This window comes from Typopeltis vanoorti, chromosome 9 (assembly GCF_054136105.1).
Source record: "Typopeltis vanoorti isolate ZY-2024b chromosome 9, IOZ_Tvanoo_1.0, whole genome shotgun sequence".
NCBI classification, from domain to species: Eukaryota; Metazoa; Arthropoda; class Arachnida; order Uropygi; family Thelyphonidae; genus Typopeltis; species Typopeltis vanoorti.
The window spans coordinates 33,432,014-33,456,888 of NC_143557.1; the positions used below are offsets into that span (position 1 = coordinate 33,432,014).

A 24,875-nucleotide genomic window follows, 5' to 3' on the forward strand; every position below is an offset into this window, starting at 1 on the left:
TACTTTTCACCTATCCAGCTTCTTTGAAAAGGATGCCAAGTATTTTGGTGGCAGTAAGTAGAGCCAAAGAAGATTGGGGAGGGGGGGACTAAGTATTAGTATAAAAAGAGATATCTTCTTTCTTGACTGTTAAGCTGGGTATTATCAAAGGGAAGAATATGAGGAGAACTGAATGTTTTTTTTCGCAAGGGAGAAGGTCAAAATTGTGTTTTGGAAGCATTAAAGATGAGAATGTGGTTATAACTCCATTGAAAGAAAGTATTGAGATCTGTGCTTAGGATGTTTGGTCATATATGATCTTTGAAACTTAGGATGTTTAAGCATTGCAAAGTTTTTCATGGAAGGAATAGAGAGTGCTATTATCAGTAGGGCTACAAAAAGATTTGAGACTAGTTGATGTGACAGAACTCTGAAAAGCACCTGCATTAGAGAAATCTGAAAAGAACACCATCCACAGTTATAACTCAAAGAGAAGACTGGTAATCCTATTACATATAGTCGAAGTCAGACTGTAAGATGTCAGTTTGTTGAGAAAAAGATTGCTATGCAATGCCCTATCAAATGCTTTGAAAACGTTTAACAGCAAAAGGTTTCTCCAAACATTTGCATGGCACATGTTCAGGGGATGAGTGTACGTATGAAGAATCTGCTGTGAATCGGGAGTGGCTTAGTCCTTACTTGTGTTTGAAGTTGAGTGTTGTTCATTACTTCGGAGAGTGCTGGAATGAGAGCAGTGGGTTTATATTGGCTTCCATGTTGTGGAATGGATGTCGAGATGATAAAGGACTGGTGTTATTTCAAGGCACATCTCTTGTGCATTTCTGAAAAACCATCAGAACCAGAAGCTGTTATCTAGAAAGGCTTCCGAAGATTAGGATTCTTCTTATGTCTTTCTGGCAAAGGACTACATGCACATGTAGTCTGTGACATTCATGTCAACAAACCATGCAGTTACAGCAGCAGCCTTAAAAAAAAAAAAAATAATGGTCAATTCTGTAGAAATGCCACAAAGTAGGAAGCATTGCATTGTTCAGAGTATTCAAATACCTCTCAGAGTTTGGTATTCATGGCACCACAAAAAAAGTCAAACACCAAACCAGAAAAAACAGGTCCATACATATCAAATCCATGGCATGATTTGTTGCTTAGTAACACAGCTTTCACTTTGCACTGTACATGCTCTTTGCATCACTAAAGACTGTGCCATGTTGGTTTGGGTAATGTGGGGCTTGCATGTTGCAGTCCTACCATATAAGCCTCAGTTCTGAATGTTTTTGTGCAGATTCATGTTCCAGTTGATGCCTAGAACTCAACTCCGTATTCAGTATGTCGGTCGACAAATGGATCTTTTTACGTATTATCGTGGCATCTTATGATCACATTCAGTGAGAGTGGTGGGTCATCCACTGCAGGCAGAACTTGCAGTTGACTCCCTGTCCTTCTGTCCATTCCACGTCAACACCGATTGTTGACTTGGGATAGTCCAATTTGTCAATTTGCAGAACAGATAGGCCTGCAACATGGCATCCTATCACAATGCCTCTTTTAAACTCTGTCAGTTCCCTTCTCACAGCCATTTCACCCTGACTTGGAAGCATCATATTCCTTCAATTTATATCAGCTATAAACACATTACTCATTACGTGCCACAACCTTGCACATGGGTGTGTCCTTGTCTTCTTTCTGTGGGGTGTATTTTCAGATGTGCAGTAATTTCTTCTTTATTGGGCATGATCATTTTAGTACTAAATTTTATTTAGAATGGTCTTTCTTTTTTCAAATCAAAGTGCACAAAATTTTTAAGTAAGACGAGCTTCATAAACTGAAAGCATTCTGCAAAGTGATTTCTAACTAGAGTTATGAATAAGCAATGGACAAGGTTTAATTTAGAAGCAGCAGCAAACTTTTTAAGAAAACTTTTTCGATTGTTTTTATGGTATGTTTTTAAGTAATTATCTTTAATAAAGTTCTATGAGAACCCCCCCCCCCCCCCAAAAAAAAAAAAAGTATGGTCATCTGCACAGCATTAGACAAGATTAACAAAAATAATTGGCTCTGGCATTTGTTTTTCTGGGTTAGTTACATGCAATAGTTAATTGTAAACATCTTCTATGCATACACATTGGATGACTTTAAACAATAGAGAGAGGATTTATTTTGTATGGAAGTTTCTTATTTTGTCCTGCTGTTAATGCAAACTATAATTATTATAAAAGGACTATAAATACATTGTTTTATATGCCAAGTCTATCTATTTAAAAAGTCAGTTACACTGCATATACCATAAACTATACATTTCATGCTGGTCAATAACTAGCCGAGACACAGTTGAAAATAAATCGGTTTAATTTAAAGTTTGCCTGTGTGAAAGATTATCACATCTCTTAATGGAGATAACTGATGACTAGCACTTAACCCTGTTTCTCCAACTCTGTCATATGCTTTGCATCCACATCTTGGTGGATGTGAAACCTGCTGTGGCCCGTAAGGAGGTTAAAGATGTGAACAAACTCAGAATACAAGTCTAGGTGATTAATCAGTTCATAAAAGATGTTGCAAGGTGTTAGTCAAAATTACAAGAGAAATTAAGATTTAAAATGACTTTGGTTAAGTAGCATTTTGGTCTCACTCTAGTTACAAATCATTTGTGGATCCAGTTATTTTTGTATACACATAAATTTGTTTCCTACTTTGGCATAAAGGTAAATTGCTGATTATATCACTTCAACATTTAATTATGAAAAGGCTTAGTGCAGTAATACTGATACTAACATTGCCATGAAATTTGTTGCAGACAGGCAAGAAAGGAAAGATGAGGCTCTTAAACTAAACAGTATTATTAAATTAGCTGGGTCATATGAATGCAGGAATCATTATTTTAAATATTATTTTAATCTTTCATTTCCATTTTTTAGTTATTATAGTAGAATAAATTTTTAATATTTAGAAATCTTTTAAAAGATGTTCATTTTGTGATATTTCATGTTTAAAAATAACATCACTAAATACACGATTTTACTTACTTCTGTTTAGTTTCTAGTAACTGAAAATCTAAATTTTTCAAATGGATAAAGTAAAGTTTTACAAAAATAATTTCATTATGATGATAATAAAAGAAGCATTAAAAAATTTTGTTATTAAATAGGATTTGCTGATTTACAATGCAAGGAAGGTATAAGCAGTTAACATTCATAGTACAGTAGAATGTAAGTTTTTATAAGTGTGCTTGCATGGCTGGTGCAATTAACAGAATTTTTCTATCAAGTCCCTTGACAGTGTAATTGTGTAGTTAAAAGGAAAACAAAACCCCCACCCCTCATCAAAGTGAGGGGTGGGGAAATCGTATGTTACAAATGTGTTGTGGCCAGAAGTTGCACTTTCTTGTTCCTTTCCCATATTCTGCATCTATTTCTTCCCTGTGTCTATCTGGTAAAATTTCTTTTGACAGTGTATGTCCCAGTGACATCTCCTCTTTTCCTATAGCCAAAGTGTCTAGATTATGTGTCCTTAATCTGTACTTACACCTAACATTCCATCCCGATTTTTTTTTTTTTTTTTTGCCTGTTGTACGTTTTTTGTAATGTTTCATCCTTGTTGAACCCAGGTGATCAGATCTGAGCACATAGTCTGATTTGGGTCCTATTCATTGGAACCACCACATTCTTATCTCTGCTGGTCATTATGCATCATAGTACTGCAGCAGACATCTAATTGTCTTCACCACCTTTGCTATGTGGCTCCTGAACTTCTGACCATTCTGTGCTTCCTCTAGTCTCTCCTCCCTTACCACCACCATAGAATAGAATATGCAGTCTTTCATATCCTGAAGTTCAAAACCTTGCACTTATCTGTGTTACACTCATTTACTTATCTTGTCAGCTTATTCATATGTTCCTGAAGAGCCACAGAAGAGCTGCACCTCGCCATTCTTAATAACTCTTCTCCAGTTTCATGTAATCTTTAAAGAATATAATATTTTCCAGAAATCCATTAAAACCACTACTGATATAAGTTGAATGGTACTTCTCCTGGTACTAAGTCCAGCAGAACATCATGTATAATCGTCATTCTTCTTGCTACTGCTCCACTATATGTAATTCTCTGATGTCCAAGTCCATTGTAACTTAATATTGTCTTCTCATGAAGTAACCTGCCAAAGAATCCCAGAAAATTCCAAAAATTATAGCATATGCACAGTATATTATTGCTTGAAATAAAACGAAGTTCTGATAATTTAACTAGCACATTTTCACTGGTACCTGGTTTTGCAAACATTTATAAAGCTGAGTTTTTCTCTTTATGAAATTAAGAAGTATCTGGTGAAAGTTTTTAATATTATTGTAATAATAAGCATTATAATTTGAACTGTATTGAATATCATGATGAATAAAGTACGTGAAAGAATAGTTGCTGAAACTATGAATAAAGTATGTGAAAGAATAGCCCTCACCACACACACACACGCACACTAGAGTTGTAAAAATAAAAAAAAAAACCTATAGCACATCAATACCATATTTATGCAAGTGGGTAAGAAGAGAAGGAAAACCTGTTTTGCTTGAGATTGTAGCCCATGGGAAAGGATCTTCTAGAGTATCTTCTAGATCTTCACGTACCACTTGTGGTACATGAGCCACTGCCTTACTGGTACATCTAATATCTTGAATTAAATATAGTGGTACGCCACTGGAAAAGGTTGAGAACCCCTCTTCTAGAGGATGAAGGTGGATGGGGTGAAAGAAGGTAAGAAGTTGGTTCAGTAGGTTTAATTAGACCATGAAGATACAATGACTAGTAGCTATTCATGTTTGGTGGAACAGTACCCATGAAAATGCCAGCAGAAAAGGCATGAGTTAATAACAGAATATCTGAGAGGTGAAATATGCCTGAGAGTGAGAGATACATTGGATTGCTTTTATATAATGTGAATTAGTGATTTGGTGTGTGTATGTGGGAGTGCATTATATACAGTATATTACTTAATTCTGCATTTTGTTTAAAAATGCTCATTTGCTGGATTACTTAATTGATTTCTATCTGTATGAAGCTGAAGTGTGGTTGTCTTCTCCCTCCAGAGCAGTTTAGTACTGTGGGTGTAAAGCTTTAGCCGTCCATGTGCAGCTGTATTTGCTATCTAATAGTGAAAGTTTTGTTTTATACATTTGATTATTTTTTTTGTGTGTCATTTCTTTTTTGGTTTCTCTTTTAAAATTTATTTTATTACCTTAATATGCAAAAAAATTAAAATACCTTATGAAGTGGGGGGGGGGACTGTAATAATGCATTCATTAGGAATTAAGCTGGTGATGTGGGAAAATGTAACAAAAGTGGTAAGGTGAGGTCCCACAAACCCATCCAAATAATGGTAGTGCTTTATAGAAATCCGTATCTTTTTTAATCAATATTAGATTACATATTGTTTAAGTGTCCTGTAATTTTACAGAATAAAAACTCAGATCCACAAAATTAACTCATGGTTACTGACTAATTCTAAATCAATTTCACTAACATCATCTCCTCTAAATGGCTCCTTGTCTGTCAAAGCATTATTTATAAGGCATGACTCACTGCCACGCAGTGGCGCACCCAGAGGGAGAGCCCGGGCATTCCCCCAAAGAAAAGGAAAAAACACTACAAAATTTTCCGAAAATCTTTTCCTAATTAAAATTCATTTTTTTTATTTATATTTATGTTGTGTCATGTCTTCTATTTCTGTACTACTTATGAATTAGCGATCACTGCAGATGCTCAGTCATAGGTCGTATGCGATGCGTAGTGTGTATTATCGCAAATCGTCTACTCAACCCCCCCCCCAGGTTAAATCCTGAGCTCTCAGCCCCCCTCCAAGAGTAAATCCTGAGTGCGCTACTGCTACCACGTGTTGTTAAAAAGTTATAATCAGTTTAAAATCTTTGGGGTCGTGACACCCCACCTTACTAATGCTGGGTTAATAAGAATAATAGGCAGGGGAGTTGATTAGCAGGTAACTACTGTTGATAGGTAGTAATCTTGGTCTCTTTCTCTTTTTTTTTTTTTTTTTTTTTTTTAAAGCAAAAATATCATTTTCTTATCCATCCAGAGTTCAGTGTATCTTATGAGCATATGACAAAGAACTTTGAATTACTTGATCACATGCAGTAGATTAGGATTTACAATGTACTTTGAGTCCAACATGCAGGGTCTTTAACTTGCATATTACAGCAGAGTGACCTTAGTAACTAATCTGCAACTGAAGTGTGCTAATCTTCCCTTGCTGCAGATTTACAATTTAGAGAACCATGTGTCACACTTTTTAATTGTATGGTGACAATTTAGCAGGTTTATCTCTAAGTGTAATGATTTAAAACTATTTTGGATAACAAGCTCATCCATTAATTAATGACTAAAAGCTTTAAAATAGGACAAATTCAACATTAGAACTAATAAGGCACCATCAACAGAAAAGAGGGTGACTAGGCCGAAGTAGAGAAGATGTGGATGTTATTGGTGTTACTGAAACAAATGAGACTAAAATAGGTGAGATCTTGATAAAATAATAGATAGGATGTTAAATTCAAGCAATAATGATCAAAGGAGTGATGATACCATTCAACACCAAACATGAAGATAAACTTTTTTGGAAGGCAATTCCAAATAGGCAAACTTTTAAGATGGTAAATAGGACAGTGAAACATTCGTGCCTATGGTCCCACTGAAAGTTCTAAGGAGGGAAGGAATTCATTAAGAACTAGAGGAGGTAGCTGCCATAAAACAAAGAAGTGTTCCTTGTTGGCAATCTTAACAGCTAACAGCATAGTAAGAAAATAAATCCTACAATGCATGTAGAAAAGTTTGGGGAAATTGTGGAGAAAGGACAAAGCTAAAAAGTACCTGAAGAATTTCTATTCAGGATATGAACTAGTCCTTACTATCATCATCTAACATAAAGATGTTAGATGTGTACAAATTTACATGAAGAGAAGACACCAAGAAATAAAAACCTCATTGACTGTTACTGTTGATAGTGAATTTATGCTGCTGATTAAGGATATGAGAGTGTATAGGGGATTTGAAATTAGAAGTGATCACTTAGTTTTAAGTAGGATAAAAAATGAATATCGTATGGAAAAGAACATGTGAAAGTTTAAAAAAAAAAAAAAAAAGTGTAGTTGATCAGCTTTTAAAGGAACTGTAGATTCAACTATATAAACATAACTCAAAAAAAGAGTTTGAAAACAAGAATCAAACCTTAATCTCAGCTTGAAGAAAACATTGATTCAGCTAGAGAGGCATATTGTGAAGTTACTGGAAAAGAGAGAGAAATAATTCCATTGTAGATGCCAGAAAAAGAAGAGAACATTGCAAGACCCTAGCAAGTAAGTCAGCAGATGGCCTAAAAGAATACAGAGAAAAATGTGAGAGCTAAGCTATATATAAAAGTATCTGAACTGAAGTCATGAGAAAACTTTAAGAATATACTGTACACCCACAGATGTGAGACACTTCTACGCATGTCAGAAGGAGAATCCATTCCGATAATAGGGTAATCAATCCATCTTGTGGGATGAATTGTTTATTATTACACATCGGAAAATTAACTTTTCTTTTATGAACATTGAAGTTTTTAAAGCGGCAACTATTTTGCTTGTGTAACAGTTGGAAAATTTGACGTTTATGCACGTGATTTCTCGTGTTGGCAATGGATTTGTATATCACCTTATTCATTTCTCCCCTTCAACATGAATTGACTCTTCTTGGCACTGAGCCAACTGAGGGTCTCAGATCTGTGGTTGGACAGTATAAGACATCAGAAAGATGGGGAAATTTTCTGAAGGCTATAAAAAAAAGCTTTGAAATCAGATCTGTAAGTTAGAATTGATTTGAACAGTGTTGTATACTGCTAGTTTAGTAGTTTGACTAATTTCTGTTATTCCATATGAATTTATTCACATAGCTCCTTACCATACCAGCTTTGTTTATTCTGTTGTCTATTTCCATATTTAATTTGCCTTCACTGCTAAATATTTTACTTTTGTGAATTCTCCATTCATAATGTAGTTGATGTTTTCTATGTTCCTCCTTAAGTTTTAAAAGAAGTATACCGTGAGTAGACATATCGATACAAAATTAAATTATACTATTAAATAATCTTTGTACGCGAGTTTTCTGTTATTAATTTTGTATCGATGTTCCTGCCTATTTTCATAGAATTTTTGATTTTCATATCGGATTTGCTTAGGCTGTTATTTGGTTTATCAAACGAATTCTGGAGACTTGCACTGGATTTATTTAAGAGTACATTATCTTCATAAAGCAAAGAGCTTAGTTTAATAGTTCTAATTCTGTTTGGTTTAATACTGCTTTCCTTCATAATATGATCCACATGGATGATGAATAAGAGTGGAGATAGTGCAACCTTATATCTGATTTTACATCAAATCATCTTCCTGTACTTCATTTCTAACTGCTGACTTATATAAGTAGACTGTGTATTTTTTTTGGAGGGGGGGGTAGTCTTGAAGTGTCTATTTTTTCGATATGTTCAATCCACTTCTTTCAGAATTCATATATTTTTAGTTCTTTACGTATTTCTGTGCTTTTTTGTCCAAGAGAGGTATAGCCTGCTGTCTTTCACAGGAATTTCATTTCTCCAGTTTCTATTTTTTCTTCTGCAGGTTTTATGGTCCTTAATTCACTTTTGTATACAGAAGAGAAGGTCTTGCCAAAACTTTATAAACTCTTATTCTTGTATGCTTTGAAATTTAAATTTGAAAATGTTATTGATCATTCCTGTTATCTTTAGAAAGTTTGAAATTTTGTATGTGATATAGCACATCCAAGGTATTTGAAGCAGTTAATTGGTTCTAAAATTTTATTTTCAATCATGATTTTACTTCTTACTGGAGATTGTCCTTTAAAAGCCATGATTTTTGTTTTGTCTGCTGATATTTGCATTCCAAATTTTTTTTGCACTTCTGTTTAAGATGTACATTGATCTTTGGAGTTCATCTTCACTTCTTGCTATGATTATCTGATCGTCTGCAAACAAAATGGTATTAAGTGTAGTTCCATAATCCAGTTTTATATATTATTTTTCAATTTTTTTACTATTTCATCTATACAGATATTAAATAAGAGTTGGTGACATTGGGCATCCTTGACAGACCTTACTGTTTATTGATTTCCATTCTGTAACTTTCATTGATTCTTACAGCTATTTGGTTGTTCTGATACATGTTAGTTATTGCAACAAGCAGCTGATTTGGAATGTTTTTAGATTCTTGAATATGGTCTACAGTTTGTTCCTTAAGACTGTTAAAGACTTTCTGGTAGTCTACAAATGCTATGTGTGGTTCTGTGTTATATTTGTAATGTTTTTCCATTAACATCTTTAATGTAAAAGCTTGTCAGTGCACTATTATCCTTTTTCGGAAGCCATTTTGTTCTTCACAAAGTTTGTCTTCTATGTATGATTTAAGTTATTCACTTATCGCTTTTTTTATATATTGGGATGATAATTGTCTTATTCCAACTTTCTGGGATTTTTTCTTCCTGCCAGATATTGTTAAATAATTTTAAGTCTTTTGATGAATAGGATGCCTGCATATTTTATAAGTTCTATATTTATTCCATCTTCTCCAGGGAATTTTCCTGATTTGCTTTGCTGGATTTCTTGTTATTTCTTCCACAGTATAGTTAGTAGCTAGCATTGTCAGTTTTAGATTTGTTACTATCTTTTTAATTGTAATACAAAATAATTCCAGAAGTTTCAAAAGCTTTTCTTTTGGCTTTTTTCAGATCCATAAAACTTGGGTACAGATCCTTGTCATATTCCTACGATTTCTTAACCATTACTTGTAAAGTAAAAATCTGATCCTGATGAGTGCTATATGGCTCAAACCCAGATTGTTTTTTTCAAAACTTCTCTAGTTTTTCTTAACCTCTTAAATATCATCATCATCAAATTCCTGCCATGTACCCCTTGAGGGGTACATGGCAGGAATGAAAAATTTACATCATTACTAACTTCCTATCTACAATTTTCCTCCAAATCAGTCTGTTACTTGTTAAGACTCAAACATTATCTAATCTTATATTTCTATCATCTAAGGCACATTGTATCGTAATCACTACACCTATATCTTGGTTTTCCTCGCCCATTTATGTTTAAGTGACCATACCACCTGAAATTAGCTCTGCTATCACATTCCTGGATGATGACAACGTCAAGTTCTTTCCTAATATTCTCGTTTTTAATATGATATTGCCATTGATGCCATCTGTTCACACCTCTAATCTTTCTCAGGACTCTCATATCTGCGGTCTCTAGTTTTTGGTCAAGTGTTTTACTTCTGACCCAGCTCTCAGATCCATAAGTTAAAACTGGTTTGAACACTGTCTTGTATACAGCTAGTTTAGTGTTCCGACTAATTTCTCTCTTATTTCTTAATCTATGAATTTATTCAATTGACTTCCTACCATACCAGCTTTGTTGATTCTGTTGTCTATTTCCATATTTAATTTACCATCTTCACTAAAAATCATGCCTAAAGTAGCTGAAATGTTTTACTTATTCCACAGGTTCTAGTTTCACAACGCAGTTGACATTTTCAGTGATTCTGCCTATTTTCATTGTCTTTGTCTTTTTATTCCTGACCTTCATACCATATCTATTACAACAGTTATTCAATTTAGTCAGGGAATCTTGCAGATTTATTTAGAAGTATAACATCGTCCGCATAAAGCAAAGAGCTGACATTAACATCTCCAATTTTGATATCATGTTTAATACCACTTTCCTTCATAATGTGATCCATATAGATAATGAATAACAGAGGGGATAATGTACATCCTTGTCTCACACCAGATTTAACATTAAACCATCACCCTGTACTTCCATCAATTCTAACTGCTGACTTACAACTCAAATAAAGACTAAGTATTGCTTGATAAAATGTGCCATTGACACCATATAACTGTAGTGTATCGAATAGATTTTCTCTTGGCACCTTGTCATATGCCTTTTCCAGATCGACAAAACTTAAATACAGATCTTTGTTATATTCCCATGCTTTCTGCACGATTTGTCGTAAAGTGAAGTTCTGATCCTGACAGCCTCTATTTGGCCTGAATCCAACTTGTTCTTCACCAAGCTTTTCTTCTACAATTCTTCTCAACCATTTCTCAAGTATACTGGCATAAATCTTACTCAGTAGGAAAATACCTCTGTAATTCTCACATTCAGTTTTATTTCCCTTTTGTATATATGGGTACTATGAGAGCTCTTCTCCAATCATCGGGAATTTGCCTTCTGAACTGTGTAGTGCAGCCACTGTAAGACTTTTATACTACTGTACTTCAGCATTTCCGGTCAAATATCATCTACTCCTGCTGCCTTTCCACATTTCAAGCCTTTGGCTTTTTCTACTTCAAGTATGGATATGTATTCCTGACTGTATGCCTGCGGAGTGTTTTTTACAACTGTACTATCACTGCTTGTTTCATTTAGCAATTTTTTGAAGTAATTACTCCTTCCTTCAAGGATATCTTCGCTTGCGTAAATTATTTGGAATAATTAGTAGGGAAACGTTTCTGTTCTCATTTAGTTTTATTCCATTTTTGTTTTATATAGATTGAGAGTTCTAATCCAAGTATCTGGAAGTCTTCTGAATTCTGAAAAGTTTTTCAGCATAGCCACTGTAAAACTTTTAAAACTCAAGGTGATCAGTTTCCTGATCAAATATCTATTCCATTTGCCTTTTCACATTTCAATTTCTGGGGGTGGCCTTTTCAACCTCAAGTATTTATATGTACTCCCGATTGTATTCTTTTGAATGTTTCCTATCACTATTCTGTCACTTTTTCTGTAATTTAATAATCTTCCACGTAATTACTCCAGACAGAGTATAAAAGGAATCATTTCTGATTCATTTTATACTCTGATGAAAGTTTTGTAAGGTGATTAGAGAGCTTACTGGAATACACTCCCCGGCATTCACGACTTGCCTTTGTGCAGACTACTTAAAAGACGTAGGTGCCACTCAAGTGTCTATATATTCGGCTTTTATTAGTCCATTTTATTAGACCTGACAGCTGTTTCGAACTATTTGGTTCTCTTCAGAGATCAGGTAGAAACCTTAAGAGAACAAAACTCTTTCAGTACTGAGGAACTTGAAATGTCAGAGAAATGTATTTTTCCTAAGCAAACTCTTGATGTGTAAAAGTAGTTACTAAAATAAAGAGCCAAAAGGCTTCAGCTGGGCAAAGCAAAGTGGATATTAGATCCAGCATTATTTCAAAGCTGAACGTAAACACTATGAAAGTTTCATAAGGTAAGCTGACTAGAGAGCTTATGGGAATACTCCCCAGCATTCACAAGTTGCCTTGGTGTGGACTTTGTTTTTGTGGATTTTTTTTCATATACCAACCAAGAGTTTGCTTATGAAAAAATACATTTCTCTGATATTTCAAGTCCTTAGTGCTGAATGAGTTTTTGCTCTCTTAAGGTTTCTACCTGATCTCTAAAGAGAACCAACCAGTTTGAAACAGCTGTCAGGTCAGTGAAACCTTATCAAAATGAACTAATAATAGGTGAATATATAGATGCTTGGGTGGTGCCTACGTCTTTTAAGTAGTCACTAACTTTAAGTTAAATTAACCTTCATATTTATTCTTTAATATTCATACAAGTATTTCCGTTACTTTGTTTGGCTACTTTTACACACACCTTAGCTGTCTTAAATGAAGAAGTGAATGATTTAAAATGTCATTTATAAAATAATAAATTAACTAGTTTGATTTAAATCATGGAACAAATTCATTTCTAATTTAGAACATGGTTTATATAAAATAAGACCCAATGTATATAAGATTTTGAAACTCCTAAATGCAGATACTAAAGAAAACATAAAATTAAACACTGAATTGAAATTAGAAGAATTTCTAAATTTCTATACAGAATTGTGGACAGATAAATATTTTAAAAAAGACAACTGGCAAACACTTAATGAAAGGGAAATAACTAAAGAAGAATTAGAAATCAGCCTGAAAGAAACAGAAAATCACTTGCAGAAGATAAGCTAGGTTCAGAACTGTATAAATATTATTATTATTATTCATGCACCTCCAAGGAGTCTGAAGACTCATCGCGGGAGGACACCTACTGTACAACTCTCCGTCTCCTCTACTACCAATTAACTACATCTACTGCCCACTACCATAGCTAGTATTTTTTGTCTGTAAATTGTGTGGGTTCTGAAGAGAATATGCAGGAACGTTCATGCAGAAGATTCAAAGAATGACTCCTATTATTTTTAAATAAAATTTATACAACTGGTAACCCTCCAATAGAATGGGGGGGGGAAAAAAGGACGATCATGTATAGACCCAGCCTTTTGCCTAAAATTAATGATAGAGAAAAGAAGAGAATACAATTTAGAAACACATATTGCATTTATTTGCTTTGAAAAAGCATTTGTTAAAGTTAAAAGAAGCATTTTATTTAACATATTAAATGAAAGACAAATACCAAATAATATCCTGAAAGCTATCATATAAGGGAGATAAAACAAGAGGTCCAACAGGGATGTCCCCTCTCAGCAACTGTTTTTAATATTTACCTAAATAAAATAATAATAAAATGGAAATTTAGATCTAAATGAGATACCCAAAGATTATGGTATAATAACGACAGAAAAATCAAAAACTATGGCCTTTAAAGGACAAGATCTAAGATAGTAATAGATAACAAGATCTTAGAACAGTTGAATTCATTTAACTACCTAGGATGTATGATCACATATGAAAAAGATATAAATGTAAATATTGAAAAATATTTAAAAATAACAGGTGTAATTAACCCTATATTTAAACCAAACCTAGTTCAAAAACAAACCAGACTAAAAGCATACAGTACATTGTTGTTTTAAGGATACTTGCGACATAAGACTGAATGATATAATCACGTAATCACAAGAAAGATATTTATTTAACCAAATATTTCGGTCTGGAAATAGCAGACCATCGTCGGTGGTATTACAAGAACAGTTTAAAAAATATACAAGCTAGAATACTAACAATAGATCGTTGAAATTAGAACATGCCGCGTGATGTTATATCACTAAGTATGAAACGAAATATTTTGAAGTAGAAACATGATTGAATTTGCTATTAAAAAAAAAAAAAAAAAAAAAAAAAAAAAAAAAAAAAAAAAAAAAAAAATTAATGAGTAATCTTGATTAGGCTTTCCCAGATTTTTGATATAGATATGCAGTCATTACGATTCAGGTTGGGATGATGGAGCAAGGCCTCCACGCTTTCCTTGAACAAACGTTCGAACCTGTAACGGGATCTATGTAAGAGGCGTGTCTTGGACCAAAGGATGCTGTGGTCAGTTTCAATCCCGTGTTGAGCCAAACCAGACTTTTCAGGTTTATTGTGAAGAATGGATGATTGATGTTCTTGGATTCTTTTTTCAAGAGAACGTCCAGTCTGTCCAAAGTAAGAGAGATCACAGTTGCAAGGAATTTGATAAACTATTGTTAATTTGATAATCTATTGTTAGTATTCTAGCTTGTATATTTTTTAAACTGTTCTTGTAATACCACCGACGATGGTCTGCTATTTCCAGACCGAAATATTTGGTTAAATAAATATCTTTCTTGTGATTACGTGATTATATCATTCATACAGTACATTATCCCTACCAGTCTTATTGATGGAAGTGAAATCTGGACAATAAAACAAAAAGACAAATATTAATAACAGCAGAAATGAAGTTTATGAGAAAAACTGCAAAGTATACTCTATTTGATCACAAAAGAAATGAAGAAATTATGAAAGAATTAAACCAAGAACCAGTAATAGAAAAAATTAAAAAATATAAATGGATGGAACACGTTCAAAGAATGAAAACAAAGATTACCAAAACAAGCCATTAGGAAAAAGAAAACCAGGACGTCCTCTTAAACGATTCAACGATGACTTCTAAGGCCGGAACAGGCCATGCTAAGCCTAAATCCTTGATATGCATGATCATCATCATCAAATTCCTAACATTTACCATCAAGGGGTGTACAGGATATGAGAGTACTACATGAAAAAATTACATCATTACTAACTTCCTATCTACAACTTTCCTCCAAATCAGTCAGTCAGTTACTTGACATGACTCCAACATTATATCTTATATTTCTATCGTCTAAGGCACTTTGTACCGTATCAATCCACCTATATCTTGGTCTTCCTCTGGGTCATTTTCCTGCCAACCTGTCAGAGAACACTTGTTTTGCTAATCTTTCCTTGCCTATTCTGTTTAAGTGACCATACCACCTGAAATTAGCTCTGCTAACGCATTCCTGGATGCTGACAGTGTCAAGTTCTTTCCTAATATCCTCATTTTTAATATGATATTCCCATTAATGCCATCTGTTCACACCTATAATCTTTCTCAGGACTCTCATATCTGCAGTCTCTAGTCTTTGGTCAAGTGTTTTACTTCTGACCCAGCTCTCAGATCCATAAGTTAAAACTGGTTTGAACACTGTCTTGTATACAGCTAATTTAGTGTTCCAACTAATTTCTCTCTTATTCCATATGAATTTATTCAATTGACTTCCTACCATATCAGCTTTGGTGATTCTTTTGTCTATTTCTATGTTTAATTTACCATCTTCACTAAAAATCGTGCCTAAGTAGCTGAAATGTTTTACTTGTTCCACAGGTTCTCCATTCACAACACAGTTGACATTTTCAATGATTCTGCCTATTTTCATTGCCTTTGTCTTTTTATTGCTGACCTTCATACCATATCTATTACAACAGTTATTCGATTTAGTCAGAGAAACTTGCAGACTTGTTCTGGATTTATTTAGAAGTATAACATCATCCTCATAAAGCAAAGAGCTGATATTAACATCTCCAATTCTGATATCATGTTTAATACCACTTTCCTTCATAATGTGATCCATATAGATAATGAATAACAGAGGGGATAATGTACATCCTTGTCTCACACCAGATTTAACATTAAACCATCGTCCTGTATTTCAATTCTAACTGCTGACTTAAAATTCAAATAAAGACTAAGTATAGCTTGATATAATGCCCCATTGACACCATATAACTGCAGCATATTGAATAGCTTTTCTCTTGGCACCTTGTCATATGCCTTTTCCAGATTGAAAAAAAAACTTAAATACAGATCTTTGTTATATTCCCATGCTTTCTCAACTATTTGTCATAAAGTGAAGATCTGATCCTGACAGCCTCTTTTTGTCCTGAATCCAGCTTTTCTTCCACAATTCTTCTCGACCGTTTCTCAAGTATACTTGCATAGATCTTGCCAGGAACACTCAGTAGGGAAATACCTCTGTAATTCTCACATTCAGTTTTATTTCGCTTTTTATATATGGGTACTATTAGAGCTCTACTCCAATCATCGGGAATTCGTCCCTCTGTCCAGGCTCTCTGAACTATGCAGTGCAGCCACTGTAAGACTCTTATACCACCGTACTTCAGCATTTCTGGTCAAATATCATCTATTCCTGCTGCCTTTCCATATTTCAAGCCTTTGATGGCTTTTTCTACTTCAAGTATAGATATGTATTCCTGACTGTATGCCTGTTGAGTGTTTTTTACCACTGTGCTATCACTGCTTGTTTCATTTAGCAATTTTTTTGAAGTAATTACTCCATACTTCAAGGATATCTTTTTCTCCTGTTTTCATGTCACCTTTATCATCTCTAGCTCCTTTTACAGCACTCTTTCCTCCATTTCTAAGCTTCTTCAACAACCTGCAGAATATCTTACCACCTTCTTGATATTTATTTTCTATGTTCTTGCCAAAGTCCTCCCATGACTTTTGTTTAGCTTGTTTTACAGTGTTTAGCTTTCTTACATTTGTCTCTGTATTCTCTAAGATCAAAAGCTGACTTATTTGCTAGGAACTTTTGATATGCTTTCTTCTTTTCCTTCACTGCCTCTTTAACTTCCTGTGTCTGCCATGGAGTTCTGATTTTTCTATCCTTGCAGACAACCTCACCATATGCCTCTCAAGCTGAATCAGTCAGGGTTTTCTTCAAGGCTTCCCACTGCATCTCCAAGGTTTGGTTACTGTTCTCAAACTCTTTCATTTTTTCTTCAATAATCTTTGTGTATTTTAGTCTACAGGTCACATCTGAGAGCTGCTCAACTTTTATTCGCTTTAAAACTTTCTTACATATTATTCTTTTCAATACAAAATTCAATTTTATCCTGCTCAAGACTAAATAGTGATCGCTTCCAATTTCAAATCCTCTGTAAACTCTGGTGTCCTGCACCAGGGAGAAAACATCACTATCAACAATAACATAGTCAATGAGACTTTTCTTATTCCTAGCCTCTTCTCTCCATGTGAATTTGTGCACATTTTTATGTTGGAACATGATGTTAGTAATAACCAGTCCATGTCTTGAGCAGAAATCCAACAGGTATTTGCCATTATTATTAGCTTTTCTCCAAATTTTCCCAAAATATTTTTGTATGTCCGACAATCATTTCTTACTCTGCTATTTAGATCCCAAACAAGGATCAATTTTTCCTTTTTCATTGTGTCAGTTGCTTTTTCTAAAGCATCAAAAAATTCCTCCACTTCTACCTTAGTAGAACCTTCTGTGGGAGCATAGGCACAAATAAGTCTCATTGTCCAGTTCCCTATTCTCATATTTGCCCACATCACTCTGCTTGAGACTGCCTGCCATTCAAGAAGATTAGCCTCATATTTTGTGTTGAATACTATGGCTACTCCTTCTTTTCCTTGATTGTCATTTCCTGAATATAATATTTTGTATTTATTGCTCAGAAAGATCTCGCCCGTTTTTGTCTTTTTTGTTTCAGTCACCCCTATTGTGTCGATCTGGTACTTATCTAATTCTTCAGCTAGCTCCTGCCATTCAGGCTTGTGTTGATAGTACCAATCTTTAACTCTGGTGATGTTGAGCTGGAGTGTTTTCAGGTTTGTTCCAGTAGCTGACTTTTCGCTGTTCGCCTTGGTTCCCTGGCGAAAACAATGGGGGCCTTGTTTAACCGGGCGACGCCCCAGCCGGCATGAAATTTTGTCATGTTGTACCATCATTTTCTATATTGGTTTAAGCCAATAAGAATACAATTTGGTCGTCTAAATCCCAAATTGGCAGCCCATCCTCGTTCTTTCAGTATCCAGGTAGATCCCCAACAATGGGATCGCTGTATCCACCAGTTTTTCAGTTATATTTAGTTAGATACCCAACAAGGTGCACCACGAGAAGGTGAGGATTGGACATTAGGTCAGAAGTCCTGGTCGGTTCTCCACATTCCTTTAAAGGCTATGTAGAGGTCTCCTCTCGGTTATACAGCTTTGACCCTTAAGCACCCTGATACACATGATGATGATTTAAATACGAGGGTGGTCTGAAAGTTCTCGCCCTCGACCATAGATGTCAACACTAGCGGCAAGATTTTTTTTCTAAGTTGGTACATATGTCATAAGCATCCATGTGAAATTGCAACTTCATTCTGTCAAGTAGTTTGTTTTATACAGCTGTCTTAAGCAGAAGTGTTGTCTGTATCCCTTGAAATGGATAAAATTGAGTATCATGCAGTTGTAAAATTCTTTTTTAAAAATTAGGTTTAACGCCAAAAGAAATTCATTCGAAGTTCATAAAAGTTTATGGGCACTCTTCTCCTTCGTTTTTGATTAAGAAATGGATTGCTGAGTTTAAACGTGGCCATACCAGCCTTTAAGATAATCCATGTGAAGGACGTCTAAAAAGTGTAACAACACCTGAAATCATTGATCAAGTGCACGATATGGTATTGGATGACTGGCAAGTCAAAGTGCATGAAATTGCTGAGACTATAGGCCTTTTAGAAGAACGTGTAGGATATATTTTGCATGAAGAATTGCAAATGAAAAAGCTTTGTGCAAGATGGGTGCCACGCTTGCTCACACCAGATCAAAAATGCACTCGCATGAAAATCTCTGAACAGTGCTTGGAGCATTTTAACAAGTATAAAACTGATTTTATGCATCAGTTTATTACTATGGATGAGACTTGGATTCACCATTACACACCAGAATCCAAACAGTGGACAGAAGCCGGTTATTCAGCACCAAAGAAGACAGTCGGTTCCATCAGCAGGAAAGGTTGCATTGGTGTTTTGGATGCTAAAGGCATTTTGTTTATTAATTATCTTGTAAAACAATAACAGGGAAACATTACTCCACTTTTTTAACCAGACTAAACGAAAAAATTCGTCAGAAAAGACCCTTTTGCAGAAGAAAAATATCATCTTTAATAAGGACAATGCACCTGCCCACAAATGTATTTTGGCAATGGGAAAATTAAGGGATCGACACTGAATTGTTGGAACATCCACCTCTTCCCCAGATTTGGCTCCCTCTGACTTCTATCTCTTCCCAAAACTAAAAATCTTCCTCGTTGGTCAGCATTTTTCTTTGAATCAAAAGGTGATTGCAGCTGTAGAGAGGTATTTTGCAGATCTTACTGGGAACCACTACAGGGGCAGATAATGGCGCTGGAGCATCGCTGGAATAAATGTGTTAGTCTTAAGGGAGATTATGTTGAAAAATAAAAATTAATTTTTAAATTATAAATTCGTTTTTTCATTGTTAGGCCAATAACTTTTCAGACCTCCCTCGTATGCATAGGAACAGATGTCTTCATTTGGGAAAATTGCAGTTGCAGTCACTTCTAAAATTCTTACAACTGAAAGTAAGATTTCTTGTTTATCATCTTATGAAAATGCATTTTACTTTACAGATGCAGTGTAGTTTCTTAATGACTTGCTGCAATTGATATAACCTTTCTTTCTCACAGAAAGAATATAAAAACAACTAATCTTCTTCTTATTATTATTTCGTAACACCTACAAGGAGTCCAAAGACTCGTCAAGGGAGGGCACCTACTCTACAACTCTCTATCTACACCAGTGCTATCTCCTGCTTTTCACCACTAGTATTTTTTGCCTGTAAATTGCATGTCCTAAAGGCCAATTTTGTCTGTATGCCGGATGAAAAACCCGAGTTTCTGGGAGAAAAGAACCTTGCTACCTCTGCGTGAGATGGGCTAACTCACCTTCAATTAAAATATTCCATATAAAGATTCCTCCTGTCATGATGAGAATCAAACTTAGGCCTCTTCCAATTTTGCTATGGAGGTGCTAAATCTTGCCTCAAAACTTTTGAAAAAAAAAAGTTTGCAGAACTCTGCACAAAATATCTCAACTTAGGCAATGACACTGTCTGGAGATGGTATTTCATTTCACTTCATTACTGGATATTTAGAATAAATATCTAGTAATATTTATTCTAATAGCATTTGTCAATTTCCTCTTTAATATCTCACCTTCCAACCCACAAGAAAAACAATGGAGGGGGGGGGGTTGGAAAGGTGGAAGAGTTCATCAGCGTGATGACCGTGTTTCGGTATGTTGTAATACGTCATTCAATTTTTATAATAAACATTTTACAATGATCAGTAGGTGAGTTTCTGAAATAGTTATTTATCCTGTTTCAACTTTTATGGAATGTATTTTTTAAAAATACATTCAAATTCAGGATAATTCATTATATACAAAGTTATATGACAGAACTATTATGCTACAGAAGGTAGTGATTAATAATGAAGTAGTCCTCTCCCACTTGTTAAAAGCAATATGGTGAAACTGGTGTTAAAGAAACTGGGGCAAAACTGTTAACATTTGTAATTCAATTCTGCTTAGTCTGGAAATTAGTATGCTGACTGCAAATAATAGTACGGTGAGTGAGTGCAGTACATTAACAGGACTGTCAATGTACTGTATGTTGGAATGAAAAATATCCCAGTAAATAAACTACATGGTTGCTATCATAATATATAGTGTTTAATTTTTTTAAAAAATTGCTCGTGACCTTTTGAAGAAAATATGGATGTTAAAATAAACACAAATCTATGCTTTAACAGTATTTTGAAGCTTGCCCAAAAAAACAAAAGTATTCTTAAATACAACATGTAGGGTAATATTTTTTATAAGATAGAATTACTTTTAATTCTTTTGAAATTAATGAATACCAATCTCATCCCTTTACTTTGCCTGCAGAAAATAATCTGAACATTTAATAACACCTAAAGGAAATATTTACTTACAAAGTGTGCATACATTCACACATATAGCAAGGCTTATAAATGAACTTTGTAGCTACAAAAAGAAAGAAAAAAAAAAGTTAATTATAACACTTAACAGCATAACATTTATGCTGTTATGTCAAACTCTTCTGAAATATCAGAATTTTCTCAAGTGACTGGTAATTTAATTCCTGAAATACTGTGGCTTTAAGTTAATAAGTCAGCCATTTTTATATGTTGCAATATAATGTATTAATTGGCCTTGCTTATATTAATTTCAGTGGTATCCTGAGGTCAGCCATCATTGTCCCAATACACCAATTATCTTAGTTGGTACAAAATTAGATCTGAGAGAAGACAAGGAGACAATTGAGAAATTAAAAGAGCGAAAACTTGCCCCTATCACCTATCCCCAAGGATTAGCAATGGCTAAAGAAATTGGAGCAGTAAAATATCTTGAATGTTCAGCTCTTACTCAGAAGGGATTAAAAAATGTTTTTGATGAAGCTATTAGAGCTGTCCTATGCCCTCAGCCTAAGCCCAAAAAGAGGAAGCATTGCAGACTGCTGTAATTTTGTGTAATATCATAAATTCCCTTTCCTCCTTCAATGATATGTACCAACACCACTGGAATTTTAAAATGCATTAAAGAATGTTGATTTGGTTATATTCAAAACTTGATATAAGAAATTCCAAGTAATCTGCTTATTTGTACATTAATTTTTATAGGCACTGTTTCGAGTAGTATTTTTATAATTTTGCTTTCATTTTGTAATGAAGGGACTTGAGCATGATAATTCTGATGTATTTTTGTTTTAAGTATATAATGTTTCTTTGCATATACTAGCAGCATGGAAGAATTAATAATTCAGTTCATTTGCATTTGAATTGACTTAACTTTTACTCACTACAAAATCCTTTGAATGCTTTGCTTTTAAAATTAAGTTAAATCCATTTGCATAATTCATGTGGTCATTTGGATTGTATATTAGAGATCTTATGAAATGAGCAACAAAAACTTCACTGCTGCTACCATCATCATCATGAGATCCATTGTGTTACGAAGTTGTACACTGTATTAAAAGGATAACTCCAAAACTTACTCCTGACTGATCACAGTTGCAAATCTTGCAGCTGTCTTGTTATTTTGGCAGTTACTAACTGCAATCATTAGAAAATGAGAAAATCATAAACTTGAATATATTTAAGTAATTGGTGTCTTCTAGCTCCTATTATTTTATTTCAAGTAGACGTCTATAACAGTGCAGTGTGTATTGTTGCTGTTGCATGTATTCATTGTTCTCTTAAGTTATTCTTTTAATATAGTGTTATTTGTTATAGCAAATGTGCTAAATATAGTGTCACCATGCTTCTTAGTATATGGTGTGTGGTGGAATTGTTTGCAAACCAGTAGTTAATTCTTAATTTCATCTTTCTTTTGAAATAATCTAAATTGGTATGGAATATATATATTAAAGAATAGTGGAATTAATACTGAAATTCATGTTTATCTTATTTCTTGTGTAAATCTTTTAGGTTTCTGTTGCTCATTTCTTAGATAACTATCACACAATACATATAATGTAATCAGATGAAGTCTCTAAATATAAATTGATGCATTAAATGTTGGCTATGATTAATTACAGTACAATATCTGTACAAATGGTAATTGGATTTAATTGGTAATAAACATGTTTAAGTGAATGGAAATGTATTATATTTATAACATGTTGAAATAGGACATTTCTACTTTGTAAGTATCACTTTGAATCATCTGTCCTTATGTAAATTTTATTCAGACTCGTTTTGGGATTGCTGACAAAACCACCAGCCATTTTATCATAGTGTGTATTTGCATTTGGTGTAGTAGCATAACCATTCTGGGAGTAAAGGGAAACTTTTAAATTTTTTTTATTGCTAAATACTTTTGAAATAAACTTGAGTACAACAACAAAAAGAAAAATATTATCAGTGACAAGGAAAGAATGAAGTTGGGTTCGGGTAGGTGATGGGGGGGGGAGAATTCGTGAGTCATGTCTCAAGCATTCAAAAGGGAGAAAAAAAGACTGGTTTTGTATACATGTTCATATATATGCATAAACACTGCTGTTAGTCCTTAACATACTTCACCAAAAATGACCAGTCGTATGGACTTTTTAAAGTAAACAGTTATCTGTTATGAATTATAAGTTTGAATTATGCCTGTAATGTTCCTTTCATTTTGTAATTAACAGTAAAAGTAGTGTTTTTATAATAACTTTGTTGATGGTGTTAGCTGTTGAAAACAGAACAAGTTAACAATTTGATATCAAATTCTGTGCCTCTTTGTGTATTATGCTTGTATATAAGGGCTCTGGGGTAAAATATGCTCAAATCTAGGTTTATATGATTAAAATTTATTGGCATATGGTCTTCCTGAAATCTAATTGGAAAGGTGCACATTTAACTTGATAAGTACATTTGAAGATTTTATTTTTCTTTGTTTTATTTTCTTATAATTATTATTTTTTTGGTTTAAATTATGAAGTTTCTTTCATCGATATTTGTTAATATGAACATTTAATTCAGATTTTATATGTTCCAGTAATGTGTAATTAATCAGAATTTGAATCAGTTGTATTTGTTAAAGTAATAAAAAAAAAAAAATTGCCTTAACGTTTTTATTTGATTTTGTTTTCTTTTCTAAAAATTCTAGATGATGCTGAGTATGTTCACTCTGATATGGCTACAATAATAGAAGAAAATTGTTTCGTTATACTGTAATTACAATATGCACACTTACCTTTTTAGTTTAAAAAACATGTACAGCAGTCGAAATAAATTTAAACATTTGATAGCTGGAATGAATATATTATTAATAGCAGAATTTCTCTGAATTAAAGATAGCAAGATCTAGATTATAGGTGTGTGTGTGTGTGTAAAGCCTAATGATCAAAATAATAGACCAATTCCAGTTTTAAAATACTATGTTTTGGTAATTCTCTATTGCTACTGTGCAAAACCTCTATAATCTAAGTTTGTCATTCGTGTGGCAGTAGTTATGACATTCTTCATAAACCAGAACTGTGAAACTTGTCACTGGCTTATTTCCAAGCTGCTATAATAATAATAATAATAATAATAATAAAATAGCAAGTTCATAGTTACTTGCTAATTTAGCCTAAATATTTAATGCTCTCATTACTTAATATAGAAATTTCACTATCAGAAATAAAATAGGTTACTATAAATCTCTCTCAGAGCTTTCATAATATACTGAGAATCAGTTGAGGGAGAAGGGGAAAAAAATGGTGCTGGTTTACTATAATGAGGATTTATATTTTCCTGTGAACAGTTTTCTTCTAAATTGAATTGTTGGGTGTTTGGAAATTTCATGTAGTCTCTTAACCCATCATCTGATATGATGCATTAACTTACATTTGGTAATTGAGAAAAATATTTAATAATTTTTGATTTACCTTCAAACACCAAATTAAAATATTCTGTAACGGAAATTACAGTTCTCAACTTTGGAGGACTGAATGCTGAAAACAGTCGTGTATACCGGGTGATCCAAAAGTAACAGAAAAAGTAAAAATTCAATAATTCCAAAAGTATAGACAGTAGAACAATGCGGTTTTCACAGAAAGACATGGGATTTTTTTTTACTAACGAAAAATTTTATTACCAGAATAGTTGCATTTGCCACCGACAGGTGGCGCAGCACAGTTCGCAACGCAGCTAAGATTACAAATGGTCAATGTGACGGCCGTC

General features: G+C 33.8%; 1 protein-coding gene across 1 annotated transcript in view; it reads left to right on the forward strand.

The window, feature by feature from the left end:
* The window catches only part of LOC150102962 (ras-related C3 botulinum toxin substrate 1), a 68,929-nt gene extending 45,144 nt beyond the window's left edge, over positions 1-23,785 (forward strand). The window contains exon 5 of the mRNA XM_090398334.1: positions 21,404-23,785. Within this exon, the coding sequence (XP_090254460.1) occupies positions 21,404-21,694 (291 nt within the window). The 3' untranslated portion in view covers positions 21,695-23,785. The remainder of the gene's footprint in view (positions 1-21,403) is intronic.
* The last annotated feature ends 1,090 nt before the right edge of the window (positions 23,786-24,875 follow it).